This window comes from Zingiber officinale, chromosome 2A, assembly GCF_018446385.1.
Source record: "Zingiber officinale cultivar Zhangliang chromosome 2A, Zo_v1.1, whole genome shotgun sequence".
Taxonomy (NCBI): Eukaryota; Viridiplantae; Streptophyta; class Magnoliopsida; order Zingiberales; family Zingiberaceae; genus Zingiber; species Zingiber officinale.
Window position 1 is genome coordinate 151,319,659 of NC_055988.1, and position 13,415 is coordinate 151,333,073.

Below are 13,415 nucleotides of genomic sequence, written 5' to 3' on the forward strand. Positions count from 1 at the left end.
CATAAATTAGAGTAATATTTCTAAACATGCTTATATTATTGTGAGGTAGTTGATAGTTTCATCATTAAAAAATGTCAATTTTCTAAACATGACAATTTAATTATATCCTCTACATTCACTCTCATGTTTCTTCTGATTTAGTAAAGAAGAAGCAAAGAAGAAGGTTTTCAATGTCTATGTGAGCGATTCTTTAGATTTGGATGTGAAATTGACAACGAGACATCCAACAAGTTGGAATATTTGTGTTAATTATGAGGAACTAACATTTTCTTTAAATTTTTTTCTTTATTTAAAGAGAAAAATTAGTGTTGTTCTATTTCTCTAATGTTTAAATTTTTATAAAATTCATTTATATCGAGTTTTCATTTATTTAGGAAAAAAAGATTTAATTCTTAACAACTCTATTGAATATATTGTTTAAGATACTCAAACTCAAAGTGAATATATCTGTGATAGGTTTTTCTAGTGTTTTCTTTGTTCTTCTAGATTCCTATGCTGATGTTGAAAATAAAGATTATGGAGGTAAATTAATTAGGCTACACTTCTTTATTATTTCTCAATTTGGTGTCAAAATTTTATGTTAAATTACTATACTTATCTTTTCGCATTCTTGAGTTAAAATTTTCTCTATTGTCAGTATTTTTTTTTAAGAATTCTAAGTGATTGTTCTTTCAAAACACTTTTTGCATTTTGAATGAAATTAATTACAAATAGAATTGTTATTCTTGGATAATTTAATAGTACAGGAATGGAAAAAGAATTTATATATATAGTTTTGGAATTGATGTTTGATTTTTATTTCTAAGTTAGAATTACATAAATTTATACATAAATAAAAAAATAACAGTCATCATAAGATAAAAAAATCTTTGTACAACTAAAAAGTTTACTTATTCTATTTTTAGAAATAAAATGTTATAAATTATAATAATTATTACTTAGGTTGATGGAAAAATAAAATTAGGGCATAATTAATAATTTCGCCCAGGACATTTCAACAACCAGGACCGGCTCTGAGCTATAGTTACGTAGCTACTCTTTCTTTTCTCCACTTCATTTGCTTTGCCGCCGATAACTGAATAGAGCGTCGGAGGGTCATCGCCGGGGAACCCCTCCACGACTCGACACTAATGACTTGTGATTGCAGGCTTAGCTCGTCGAAGGCTCACGTCATCTTCAGTCTACATTCAGTCAACGTAAGCATCATCTCTCCCGCGCCTATCAATTCGACTCTCGGACAGGATAAGTAATCTTTCTCTTTGACTAAATTTCTTTCCTTTTTTTCTAGACTAATTAATATGCATTTTTCAGTTATGTTTATTTGGAAGGATGTGAATCGAGGAGGAAAAGGGCAGAAGAGAAGGGGAGAGAGGGCTCTCAGCCAAGTGAAGGAAGAGTTAAAATCTTTTTTATTTGAAAGAAAAAGGAAAAAAAAAGGAAAAAAAAACAACAAGAAATTCATCATAATCCTTTTTAATTATATTGAGATTTTACTCCTAAATTTGAAGAGCTAGCTAGACAGCCCCCACACACTCTGTTCATCAAAGTTACCATGAAGAATCAATCTAACAACCAAAGTTGTAGATTTAGATCTCCTTGTTTTACTTTTACTCTCATGGCGGTGGACCTGACTGAGTGTTCCCTTTAACTACTCCCTTACTCATTGGCTGATGTTCCCAAAAATCTATCATTAATCATTATCCCCAAAAGCTCTTAAAGCCTCGCCCATGGACATGTGCCGGATCCTTCAATCTCAAGCTACGAGGGACGTGCCTTCAATCATGGCGGCTCATCATCTACCAAATCACACACACTCTAATCCTTTTCTTTAAGGAGTAGGACTGATGGTTCTTGACTAAATCAGCACTGTAATCCATTGTCTCTTTCGCAATTATACCCTCTCTTGTCCTCTTCAAAAGAGGGAGAGAGAGAAGGGGACAGAAGATTGAAGTTCCTTCTGCTGAAAGTTCTGCAGATTTTGCAGCTCGAGAACGAGAATTGAGCAGCAGGAAAAAAAAAATGCAGGCATGCAGTCGAAGGCGAGCCTTGTCGCGGAGCAGCTGCGCCGGAGGCAATGGCGGCGGCGGCGGCGGCGCAAGGCTGAGAAAGAGCCAAAGTGACAGTGCGGCGGCTGTCGTGAAGCGGAAAAGATCCAATTTTGCGGCGGTGGACAAAGAGGAGAGCGGCGGAAGCAGCGCAGTTCAGCTCAAGAAATCCCTTTCGGATTTACCCATCTCGCGGACCGATCAGCGCGAGATGTTCGTCGACAAGGAAATGGATAAGAATGGCGAGAAGCCGAGGAGCGTGGAGGAGGAGGAGGAGGAGCAGATCCCTGTGTCGGTCGAGGACGAGGAGAAGAACCAGAGCCTTGAGAGCTTGCTGTCCCCAGATGTGGTGGAAAAGGAGCAGATTGTTCTCGTTGCAGATCGAAATGGTAATATTCAAGAAGACGAAGAAGAAGAAGAAGACAGCAAAATGCAATGCGTTGGTAAGTGATGACAGTTAAATTCAGTTAGTTAGATCTTCGTGCGTTCTTCTCTCATGCGATTCAAGTTCTTGAATTGTCGCAGAGAATGCAGTGACGAATCCAGAAATAGAAGAAGAACAAGAACAAGAACAAGAAGAAATGTGCGAGGTTGTTTCATTCACCAGGATGCAAAGCATTGGTAACTTGCAATCACAACGTGAAACCTGCAAAATTCGATCGCTTTTCATGTTCGATTTTCTCGAAATCCTGCAGAAGATCTAGTCATGTGGAAGGACGCATCGAGATCCGCCTTGGTTTTCGGCTTCGGAACCTTCCTCCTCCTCTCCTCTTCGTACGCCGAGGAAGTCCATTTCAGGTCAGAAGAACAAACTGTTCATCAAAATGTTTGATGACAAAAACAAAACTTGATTTCTAAAGCTCTCAATTTTCAGTATGATTTCAGCGAGCTCTTACGTTGGACTTATCTATATTGCATTTGTTTTCCTCTGCAAATCCTTCATCCGAAGGTAATTAAACACCTCAAAATCACACACTTGATCCTTCTTTTCCTCTTCTGAATTATACATCTTTCTGATGAACTCAATCAGAGGAGAAGACCAGTTACAGTGCGACGAGAGTTGCAATGTGGTTGAAGAAGAAGATGCAATCTGGCTTCTAAAAATGCTGCTTCCTTACATCAACGAGCTACTTCTGAAGCTCAGAACCCTCTTCTCTGGTGATCCATCAACAACTTTAAAGGTATAATTTAGGGTTCCTGCTGTCTTTAGATTCGCAGTTTCACTAAAAATTGCTTCTTGTTGTTCTACAGTTGGCTGGAGCTCTATTTGTGATGGCGAGATGCGGCAGCAACATCACAATTTGGAGTCTTGTCAGATTGAGTGAGCTTAGATTTAGATTTTACTTTTGACAGCCTAAATCTCAGATCGAAATCTGACTGTTTTGATTTGGCTTGCTGCAGTGTTTTTTGGGGTCTTCATTGTTCCAAAAGCCTGCTGTTCCTACTCTTCTCAGCTGACAAAACTTGGTCAGTGGGTTGTTTACCTTTTAACTTTAACTTTAATCTTCGATGAATGCAAGTAGATTCCAAAGTTAGTTAGTCACTAACGGATTCGATCGAGTTTTATCGCATGTGTCTGTGTTTGTGTTGTGTCTATTTTTGTTAGTTTGAGTTTCGGAACTTGTTGTGTTCGATATCGTTGACACGTTAACGGCCGTGTTCACCGTGCAGGGAGATTTTGGTTGGATAGGATTAGGGATGGGTGGGAGTCATGCACCCACAAGAAGGCCATGGCCCTTGCCATCTTTTGTGTTATTTGGAACATATCGTCGGCTATCGCCCGGGTTTGGTCATGTAAGTGTCTTGCTCTCTATGCTTGCGATTCTATGGAAACGGAATTTCATCATTCTTCTCGATGTCAAAACTTAAATTTTCTTTCCAAATTAGGGGGTGATACGAGTCCAGTAGATCTATTGTTTAGAACATTGATACAAGTCGTTCCATGGTTACGAAGCTCATTAGGAAATCAAGGAAAAGTATAAATTAGCCCCAATTTTTTTTACATTTTTCTCAAAGAGCTTTGTAGAAATTAGAAATTGACCCAACCAAGGAAACTCAAACCGACTCGGTGAACCCAATCCACTTCTCGGTCCTAAGTCAAGACAAAGGACTGACACCTTGATGCTTACACATTTGAACAGTCTTCATGCTCGTGGTGGCTGTGAAGCTCTACCAACAATCTGCAGCAGAGAACAACAACAAGAGAGAAGAAGAAGAACAACAACAACAACAAAAGGAAGGGCAAGAAGATTCCATGGCAGGACAAAGCCAGCAGCTCAAATTACAATGACTATCATAAAAAAGAAAAGAAAAAACAGATCAAAGTGGAGCTCTGACACCAAACTTGAAGAACAGTAAGGAAATATAATCTAATCAAGGCACCTTCTTCATCAGATCGCATTGTTTGTCCATATATGTTGTAATTGAGGCATTTCACCAAACATGTGGCGTGCATGTTGTCTATTGATAATAAAGTGTGTTTTTGAAGGTATAGATGTCGAGTGACCCACTCGGGTTTGTTTGTTTTAGCCAAGCCAGGTTGTGTAGGGGACAAGCTTTAATAAGTGACAGTCGCCAATGATTTATTTCATTGTGGTAACTCCGTGTCTTATGATGATCTTCGATTTAACCGGTTTTCTTTTACACCATTAGACGATACAATTCTAGATATTCTCAAATTCTCTTTTTTAGTTTGGGCAAAGCTCGACATGAATTGGAATTAGGATTCCATGTAATAATTAACTAGTAATTATAAAGTAATTAATATAATTCTTTAATCCCTTGCTTAATCATCATTAACCAAAGGTAATTATTACTAGACGTCAAGTGGTGAACATTTTACAATTTATCAAATTATATCTAAATTTTGAGAGTTTACAAATTAATAAAAAGAAACTTGGAGAACATGAGTGAGTTTACAATTTAATTAATATCTAATCATTTGTAGTTTTTAAGGAGAAAAAAAATACAAATTTAGAAAAATAAATAAAGAAGAAATAAGATCACTTTATCTCTCCCTCATCCACACACTTAAATCTCAGCCGTCCAGTCTCAACCACAAAACCATGAAGCAGAAATCAGAACAGAGCAGAGCCATGGCCATGGCTTCGCTTCACCTCCTCCCAAACTCCCCTTCCCCCATCTCCCACGCATTCCCTTCCCCAATCCACACCCATGCTCTATCCCCTTCCTCGGCGTACCATCCTCAGCGAGGACGGCTCCGATTCGTCGCCGCCGCCGCGAAGAAGAAGAAGAACCCTTGGCTCGACCCCTTCGACTACGGAGAGGACCCCGACATCGAGTACGGATCCCTCTTCGCCGACGGAAAGCAGGAGGAGGACCCTCGCCCTCCCGACAACCCCTCCAACCCCTACGGCTTCCTCAAGTTTCCCATGGGATTCAACGTCGAGCTCGCCTCGCTCGCCTCCAAGATCCGCGGCGACGTGCGCCTCTGCTGTTGCGTCATCTCCGGCGGAGTCTACGAGAACCTCCTCTTCTTCCCCGTGATCCAGCTCATCAAGGATAGGTACCCCGGCGTGCAGATCGACGTCGTTGCCTCGCCCAGGGGGAAGCAGGTGTACGAGGTGAACAAGAATGTGAGGTGGGCGAATGTGTATGACCCCGACGAAGATTTCCCGGAGCCGGCGGAGTACGTCAACATGATCGGTCTGTTAAAGGTACAAATGAAAGGGGAAAAAACACATGATCCTTGAAATGGAATGACAGCAGAAATCTCACTAGCTTTTTACGAATTTGTTGACAGAATCGATACTATGATTTGATCTTGTCGACCAAGCTTGCTGGACTTGGCCATGCCGCATTCCTGTTCATGACATCTGCTCGAGACAAAGTAAGCTACGTGTACCCTAATGTCAATGCAGCAGGCGCAGGCCTGCTGCTCACAGAGACCTTCACTTCTCCAACCATGAACCTCTCCGAACGTGGATACCACATGTGAGGCAACCACACCATTGATGCCTCAATTCTAAACAAACAAACAAAAAAATCTTTTGTTGTTGTGGATTGCTCATTTGTGATACTTGTGGTGTTTCAGGTACGATGAAATGGAGGAATGGTTAGGGAGACCATTTCGCAGTGTGCCAAGGCACCCAGTGTCTCCTCTCAGAGTGTCCATCTCAAAGAAGCTCAGGGCCTATGTGGAAGAAAAATACAGTGAAGTCGGAGTTCGAAAGGGGGGATTTGTTGTCATTCATGGCATTAAAACAGATTCTGTGGCTTCAATGAGATCCAAGGGGGACAGTGATAGCTTGTTGCCGATCCAAGTTTGGGCTGAAATAGTAAAAGGTTTGAGGTATGCAGAACTCCTTTGTAGAGATACAAGTTTATATAGTGAAACCATGCTATCTACAATAAGCTCAGTCAAGTGGAAGAAACAGTCAAGAACAAAGTATACATGGATGACATTACTGCCATCATGTAAAATCTATAATCTAGACATGAATGACGCTTTACTAGATGTTAACTCATGCGCATACTTTAACTACTAGATCAATAAACATAAGATGGGTGATTTTCAACTCATGAATAAAGAAGTCAAGCCAATATATAATCTTATAGTTCCCTTTGTGATGGTGGTAATGTATCCTTACTTTGCATAGAAAATTTAGTTCACTGTAATTCATACAGTACTTGTTCTTAATGGTCTGCAGAAGAATACTTACTCTTGGAAAGTGAATTAGAATTCTGTGTCCTATTCTCATGGATATCAAATCTTCAAGAATTGATTTCAAATTAGATACATCTTATTAGCTTGTGGAAACAGGGGTGTGAAGCCTCTCTTTGTCATCCCACATGAGAAAGTGAGGGAGGATGTAGAGGAAGTGGTCGGAGATGACACACATATCCTCTTCATTACCACTCCTGGCCAGGTATACTAAATCTAATTACTTATCCTCTTCTATATTTCAAGTGCATTCAGTACTAATTTGCTTTGCAATTGCATCCTTAGCTAGCAGCTCTCGTTGATGATGCAATCGGAGTAATTGCCACAAACACTGCTGCCCTGCAACTTGCTAATGCTCGCAACAAACCGAGGTCATTTCTTCTCAACTCTATGTGATAAATCCTTTTATTTGGTTATCTAGGCCTTTAAGTTGTGATTTAAGTAAAAGGTGTGTGAAGGATAATTATGGCACTACTAGCAATATAAGCTAATTGGTGAGTTAAGATTCATATAGTCAGAGCCCCAGTTAGTTGAACCTTTGGAATACAAGACACTTTGAAATTATATTACAACAATTTCAATGTCTTACAAAAATTATAAGTTATTGGGGGATGGAGGCTCAAGGGCTTCCTTTATATATCTTTCTGAAAAAACAATAACAAAATTGCATTTACTAACTATTTAGATCAATTATACTTAATTTTGTGGGAACTTGTGGAAAGAATAATATTCTTGATGATTTGTTCAGCATTGTTCAGAGTTCATAGTTAACACAAGCAGTACTTTAGCAGTTACATAAAAACAATGGACAAGAATAGAGAAAAATCACATCATGCGAAAGCAATTAGGAATTTTAATATGGTAATACATGAAGCTGGAAAGGATCAAGGCAGAATTGGTTATGAATTAGACAACAATCACTTTAATCATTCCTTAATACCTCCATAAACTGATGATACTGAATGCATATAAAGTTTGCATGACATATATCATGAGTTATAGCGCATAGGCATTGTTTTATATAGAGGCTCCATGGGAGGGTTGATGTGTTTGGTATAGAAAGTATCAGGGAAGAAGAGGGTGCCGTAAAGGAAATATACGAAAATGTTTGCCGTAAGATAAACTAAAGGAAGAAGAGGATTGATGTGTTTGAGAATTTTGGCTCTGGTACTATTTTTGATATTTTGTTAGGCATTGTTTGAAGTTTATGTCCAGTAAGATACCATGATGGATTGGAAAAGATATAGGATGAAAGAGATCAGCAAAATAATCTCTTTACTAATAAACCTTGTACAGTCAAAAAAAAAAAAAGTCTTTATCTAAATTTCCCATCTCCCTCAATATTCTAGCTCCACTTTATTTGATTCGTAAGTGGTTAATAACAAACATATCATTCTTTTGTTTGTGATAGTTGAGATGTTTTTTTTTCAGTATTGCATTGTTTTCTTCTGAAGAAAAAGCAAACACCTTTGTTCCTAATGCCCGAGAAAAGAGGTGTTCAATCATTGCATCAAGCACAGGAAAGCTAATAGACATTGATGTTGAGTCTGTGAAGAACGCAGTGGGAATTTTTGAAGGCTCTAAAGTTTTTGCATAGAAAACAGAAGAGCAGAACCCTTTTGATCACATTGGAGATTGTGTTTGTGTGTGTATATAATATATATTAATTATGGTTCTTTTACTAATTTTTGCCCTTTTCTTTGTATAAGAAAGTTGTTTCTTGTAACATCATACTCTCTTCATAATTTTAATTATGATACAAAATTCTTGTCACAAAGTTAAAGGTGGAGGAATATGAATGCATTGTTAACAGAAACCCAGGGGGAAAAGAAATAGTTTTGATGCATACAACCACTTGTTACCTTCAAGTTTCAAAGTGAACATAGCTTTGAATCATCTAACAATTGTAACATTATTTTAATGGTCTCGTGTGCTTGCTATGAACTCACTTTGATGTGTAGTTGCCCATGAACTTCGATTCTATCAATTGAGTTACCAAATTTTCCTTACACAAAACAGAAATCTAATACATATATTATAGCTAAAGGTGCAATAGAATGCTACCAAGATTTTAGCTTCGAGAGTTTAGATCTGTTTCCTTGTACAGGACTTTGCTAAGGACCAAACATTTTAGAATGTATGTTATGGTTTCAGCTTTGTGGATGACAAAAGAAGAACAATAAGATGCAAGACATCACCTGTTAAGTTTTGAGGCCATGGTGTGTAATCTAGTTTCATAATCTATATTGTCCATACCGTGAATTCATCATGGCAACGGAATGTCAAGTCCTGAGATATTCAACTCCTTTTCGGTTGAATGAAAGGAGATGTTAATAGAAAGTTTGTTGTGCAACAATCACTTGCAATCATCTGAAAAATTGGCTCTCATGATGTAGTACTTTTTTCTTTTATCTTCTTATACCCGAGAAACTATAAAGCTCGACAGTGTAAAGCACCAAGACATAAAACTCAGCTGATTAAGAGTAAGGAACATTTTTTTAACCTTGGGTAGCTACTCAAGACAAACAATTAGGTCGATCTGTCTGATGTTGGAGACTTGCATCTGTAAGTGATGTTGCATGAGACACCACCTGCGATAACACATTCCCTGTGCGCTATGGTTCGTCTTTGTTCCAATAAATTCAGCATTATCATATGGCTCTAGAAGAGCAGCATCAGGAAAAAATCTTGAGGGATAGTGACATTGGTTAGAGAGATCCCTTTCCTGTGCTAGTAAAATGTCCACCACGCAGAGGATAGATAAATTCCTTGCCCCTACTTCCCCAGTGGTTTTTGTGAGCTGATATGAAGGACATGAAAAACTTCTCGAGCTTAGGATCGGCTGGAAACCCCTTAAATTTCATTTCATTGTAGAATTCAAGAGCTTTTGGAATCCATCCATGCTTCACCAAACCTTCTATGATTGTCATATAATGTGTAGCATCAGGAATGGCATTATATCTCTTCATCTCGGTCCATACTTTCAATGCACTTCCAGAGTCGCCCAATCTGAAAAACTTATCCAATAACAGAAAAAATGTGAGACTGTTAGGACCACAATCAACATCCTTCATTCTCTTTAGCAGTTGCATGGATCCTTCAGTGTCCTCTGCCTTAGCGAAAGCATGATATGTATCAATAGTTGGAGAAATACCTTTTACCTTCATATCTTCTATTACCATTCGTGCTTCCTCCAGTTTCGATGTTTCACACAAAGGCAATATCATAGAATTGTATGTTTCTACATTTGGATGCAAGCCTGCTTGTATTATCTTTTCAAAAATATTGTTTGCATCCCTCAAACAACTTTCTCTTGTTAGAACATAGATAAGAGAATTGTAGATGGTAAGGTCAGGAGTCCATCCTCTCTTCTTCATTTCATCGTACCATCTTAGTGAATCAAAAAGATTACCGACTTTTGAGAAACACCATATCATATGTGAATAAGAAGTGCCATTTGGGGTGACACAATAACTTGACATTTCTCTCCAAACTCTCTTAGCTTCAAGCAGATCGCATATGACCTTACACCATCCACCTAGCACTATGTTGAAACTTTCACATGTAAGAGGAAAATATTTCCGGTTTACAAGTATAAGTTCCTCAGCCTCCTCAACATACTTGTTCTTACAAAGGGCATGAAGAAGGGCACTAAAGGCTGCATAATCTGCTTTAACTTTGAACTTCTCCATGACGTGAAAAACTTTTATTGCTTTCTTGGCTTCATCTGCAGCTATATACCTAAAAGATTTTAAATTTCCCGCAACTCAGACATGAAAAGAACAAATCATCACAAAGAAGAGAGTATGACATCAAGGAGCTCAAAGCTTTCTCTATGACAAACTAGGGTAAATAGAAGTTGAGGAGAGAGGACAAATCAACAATTAATCACAACATAAGATATGTCCTTGTAATGATAGCAAGGAAAGTGTGACTATAATGATTGTAAACCCAACCTATGATACTCAGACTTGAGTATTATATCTTATCGGTCTATATCCAAGTGTTCAAGACGTCTATTTCTAAAGATTTTTACATGTAATCAATTGGGGCTTCAAGTGTTGACACAGAAAGTGAGTGTCCAAGCTTGACATAAGAAAAGAGGAGGTATCAGAGAACTCAACTTTAAGTATAAATGACTTAATCCTTCCCTCTAAAAAACTAACTAAAAGAATAGAAGCACACACATTCATTGTTTGATCACTCGAGTGCATATTCAGTACATAGAATAAGCTAATTAGAGTGATCTTGATATAACAAGCATTATGAGAAAAATAGGGGACTGATCTCGAAGTAAAGGATATTTGGATACAACGACAATCTTGTTATGCAAAAAGGAAAAGTTTGTGATGCAGCATGGACAAGGCTGATTCGATATTATGATACCTTTCAAAACTTCTCTACATAAAACACTCATTTCTTCTTTATTGTTCAACATTACATACATTAAATATCTAGCAAGAAACAAGGAGACCGAAATATCACACTCATTTCTTCTTTATTGTTCAACATTACATACATTAAATATCTAGCAAGAAACAAGGAGACCGAAATATCACGTTTTAGAAAGCCAACTCCATTTCTTTCTTGCATTTCCATTTTCCATGTTCTTTCTCATTAGGAAATTTTGTAAATCAGAAAGCAACTATCAAATTTTCAGTATCACCATATTCTATTTTTTTATGTTTCTAAGGGGATCCTATGCTTGTTAAAAGGTAACAGGAAGGAAGAAAATAGTCATACGACAGTAAGTTATCTAAGATCATTTCGCTATCCGAATTTGTTCTTCAGATTTGTATAAACCCTAATAGCATCCTTCATCTTGTTTGCAAAAATTTGCATTCATCAGGAAGACTAAGTGCATAACACTTGGAAACTGGATATATGGATGGCAAATGAGTGTGAAGTTCGCACCTTTCCATCATGATCACCATCGCTCGCTGCGAGAGCACCGACTGCCGATGCATCTTCAGCACCAGGTGCCAGGCCAAATCGAACCGCCGCTGCCTCCCCATGATCCAAATCACGAGATGCCACGCCCATCGGCAATCCCCAACGCACTCCTCCGCCCACCGGAAAGCGAGCAAGGCCAACTCGCAGTCATCCCTCAGCTCCCATAGGGCCTTGCAGAGCAAACCCCTGGTCGGCACAACACTCGATGCGGAGGCCAGGAAGGCGCTGGCCTCCTTCCGAGACGAAGACAGAGATTTGGCTTGGGTGAGGAGCTGGAGAAACCCGACGAAATCGGATTCGTCCACGGGGTCGCAGGGCTCGTCGGAGTCGGTTTCAAAGTCGCTGGCGGCCGAGGACAGCGACGAAAAAGGAGAGGCTTGAAGAAAAGAATTAGTGGGTGAGTAGATGCGGTGAGAAGAAAAGACGAGCAGTGGAGAAGAACGGGAAGCAGTAGAAGAGAGAGGGCGGCAGGGGCAGAGACGGAGGAAGGCACAGAGTTGAGGTGAGCGGCGGCTTAGGTTCACCGCAAGCGCCATGAAAGAGAAGGATCTCAGCCAGGGTGCTATAAAGATTGAGGCTTTAATTGGGCCATCTTGGGGCTCAAGAATGGCCCAAATGTATTTATTCTATCAAAAAAAAATCGGATTTGATTAATTAAATTATCCTGAATTTTAAATAGATTTTTAATCAATAAACACATAACTAACTACAGCGAGACAATATCAAGTACATGAAAAAGATGAACATTTCCTAATTTAAATTTACCAAAAGAAAATTCCTATAAATATTTTTCGGTAATTTGCTAGCCATGTGAGCAAAATTTCACTATTATCCATCATGTTTTTTTTTTTAATTGTCGTCGAGTTGGTTAGTTTGTAAAAATTGACAAGGATTGATTACAAAGCCGACATAAAATATCATGTGAGATGTCCAAGATTGGTGTATGACCTTTTACGGGCAGTATTATTCATCCTTTCAAAATACTCAATTCGCATAGTATATTCCCAAAATATCATTACTCTTTTTCTCTAAATCTATTTTGGATCGAAACTTAATGGTAAATCTAGAGAACTTCAAATCACTTTAAATTAAAATTAATATACTCCTAAAAATTTTCTTAATGTATTTATGTCTCAAATCTTAATTCGATAGCATAAATTGAGAACAGTAAATTTTTAATTAGTAAAGACTCAATATAATTTCTAACAAATTTATTATAAGACATAGGATAAGGATACTCACTAACCAAAGTCATCAAACAGGTTTATAAGACTTTTGATTTGAAAAATATCAAAATTTTAAATTTTCAAATGGTATAGGTCCATTAATTAATTTCGGATGAAACTGTTAATCAATTTATTTTTGAAAATCAACTTGATATATTTATATGCTCATATCTGAATTCGATAGTGTAAATTGAGAACAATAATTTTTTGAATGAGTAAAATAAAAAAATTAAAATGTGCTCTTAATTTAATTCACTATTCTTAATTTAAACTATAAAATTCAAATCTAATAACATAAATACATTAAGGAGACTTTTAACATAAATATATTAAGGAGACTTTTAGACATTCATTAATTTTGATTCAAAGTGATTCAAAAATTTTAAGCCTATCAACCAATGGACTTATACAATTTTAAATCATTTCAAGTCAAAATCAATGTATGTTTGAAAACCTCTTTAAGATATTTATGTAGTCCTATCTAAATTTGATTTGAATGGATTGAGT

At 37.8% G+C, this 13,415-nt stretch overlaps 3 protein-coding genes across 3 annotated transcripts; 2 read left to right on the forward strand and 1 right to left on the reverse strand.

Annotated features, from left to right (window-relative positions):
* Window positions 1–1,765: 1,765 nt before the first annotated feature.
* On the forward strand, window positions 1,766–4,644 carry LOC122042711 (reticulon-like protein B21). Its single transcript, XM_042602993.1, has 9 exons — window positions 1,766–2,488; window positions 2,571–2,666; window positions 2,741–2,843; window positions 2,920–2,994; window positions 3,076–3,226; window positions 3,297–3,366; window positions 3,447–3,512; window positions 3,717–3,839; window positions 4,187–4,644. Exons 1-9 carry the CDS (start codon window positions 2,020–2,022, stop codon window positions 4,333–4,335), a joined length of 1,302 nt encoding a protein of 433 aa, XP_042458927.1. The 5' UTR covers window positions 1,766–2,019; the 3' UTR covers window positions 4,336–4,644.
* Window positions 4,645–5,087: 443 nt separating this feature from the next.
* On the forward strand, window positions 5,088–8,437 carry LOC122042712 (photosynthetic NDH subunit of subcomplex B 1, chloroplastic-like). Its single transcript, XM_042602994.1, has 6 exons — window positions 5,088–5,722; window positions 5,809–5,999; window positions 6,100–6,357; window positions 6,829–6,934; window positions 7,015–7,100; window positions 8,161–8,437. Exons 1-6 carry the CDS (start codon window positions 5,111–5,113, stop codon window positions 8,324–8,326), a joined length of 1,419 nt encoding a protein of 472 aa, XP_042458928.1. The 5' UTR covers window positions 5,088–5,110; the 3' UTR covers window positions 8,327–8,437.
* Window positions 8,438–9,024: 587 nt separating this feature from the next.
* Window positions 9,025–12,218, reverse strand: LOC122044134 (pentatricopeptide repeat-containing protein At1g80880, mitochondrial-like). The gene is made up of 2 exons (XM_042604670.1): window positions 11,644–12,218; window positions 9,025–10,470 (listed from the first exon to the last, which is right to left on the reverse strand). Exons 1-2 carry the CDS (start codon window positions 12,216–12,218, stop codon window positions 9,438–9,440), a joined length of 1,608 nt encoding a protein of 535 aa, XP_042460604.1. The 3' UTR covers window positions 9,025–9,437.
* Between the last annotated feature and the right edge of the window lie 1,197 nt (window positions 12,219–13,415).

Excerpts from the sequence above, each read along its gene's own strand:
- LOC122044134 (XM_042604670.1), bottom strand. The coding sequence starts at position 12,218 with ATGGCGCTTGCGGTGAACCTAAGCCGCCGCTCACCTCAACTCTGTGCC. Across the intron at positions 10,471-11,643 it reads ATGGTGATCATGATGGAAAG|GTATATAGCTGCAGATGAAG; the intron begins GTGCGAACTTCA and ends AAAATCTTTTAG.
- LOC122042711 (XM_042602993.1), top strand. The coding sequence starts at position 2,020 with ATGCAGGCATGCAGTCGAAGGCGAGCCTTGTCGCGGAGCAGCTGCGCC. Across the intron at positions 2,995-3,075 it reads TGCAAATCCTTCATCCGAAG|AGGAGAAGACCAGTTACAGT; the intron begins GTAATTAAACAC and ends GAACTCAATCAG. Across the intron at positions 3,513-3,716 it reads TTCTCAGCTGACAAAACTTG|GGAGATTTTGGTTGGATAGG; the intron begins GTCAGTGGGTTG and ends TTCACCGTGCAG.
- LOC122042712 (XM_042602994.1), top strand. The coding sequence starts at position 5,111 with ATGAAGCAGAAATCAGAACAGAGCAGAGCCATGGCCATGGCTTCGCTT. Across the intron at positions 6,358-6,828 it reads GAAATAGTAAAAGGTTTGAG|GGGTGTGAAGCCTCTCTTTG; the intron begins GTATGCAGAACT and ends TTGTGGAAACAG. Across the intron at positions 7,101-8,160 it reads AATGCTCGCAACAAACCGAG|TATTGCATTGTTTTCTTCTG; the intron begins GTCATTTCTTCT and ends TTTTTTTTTCAG.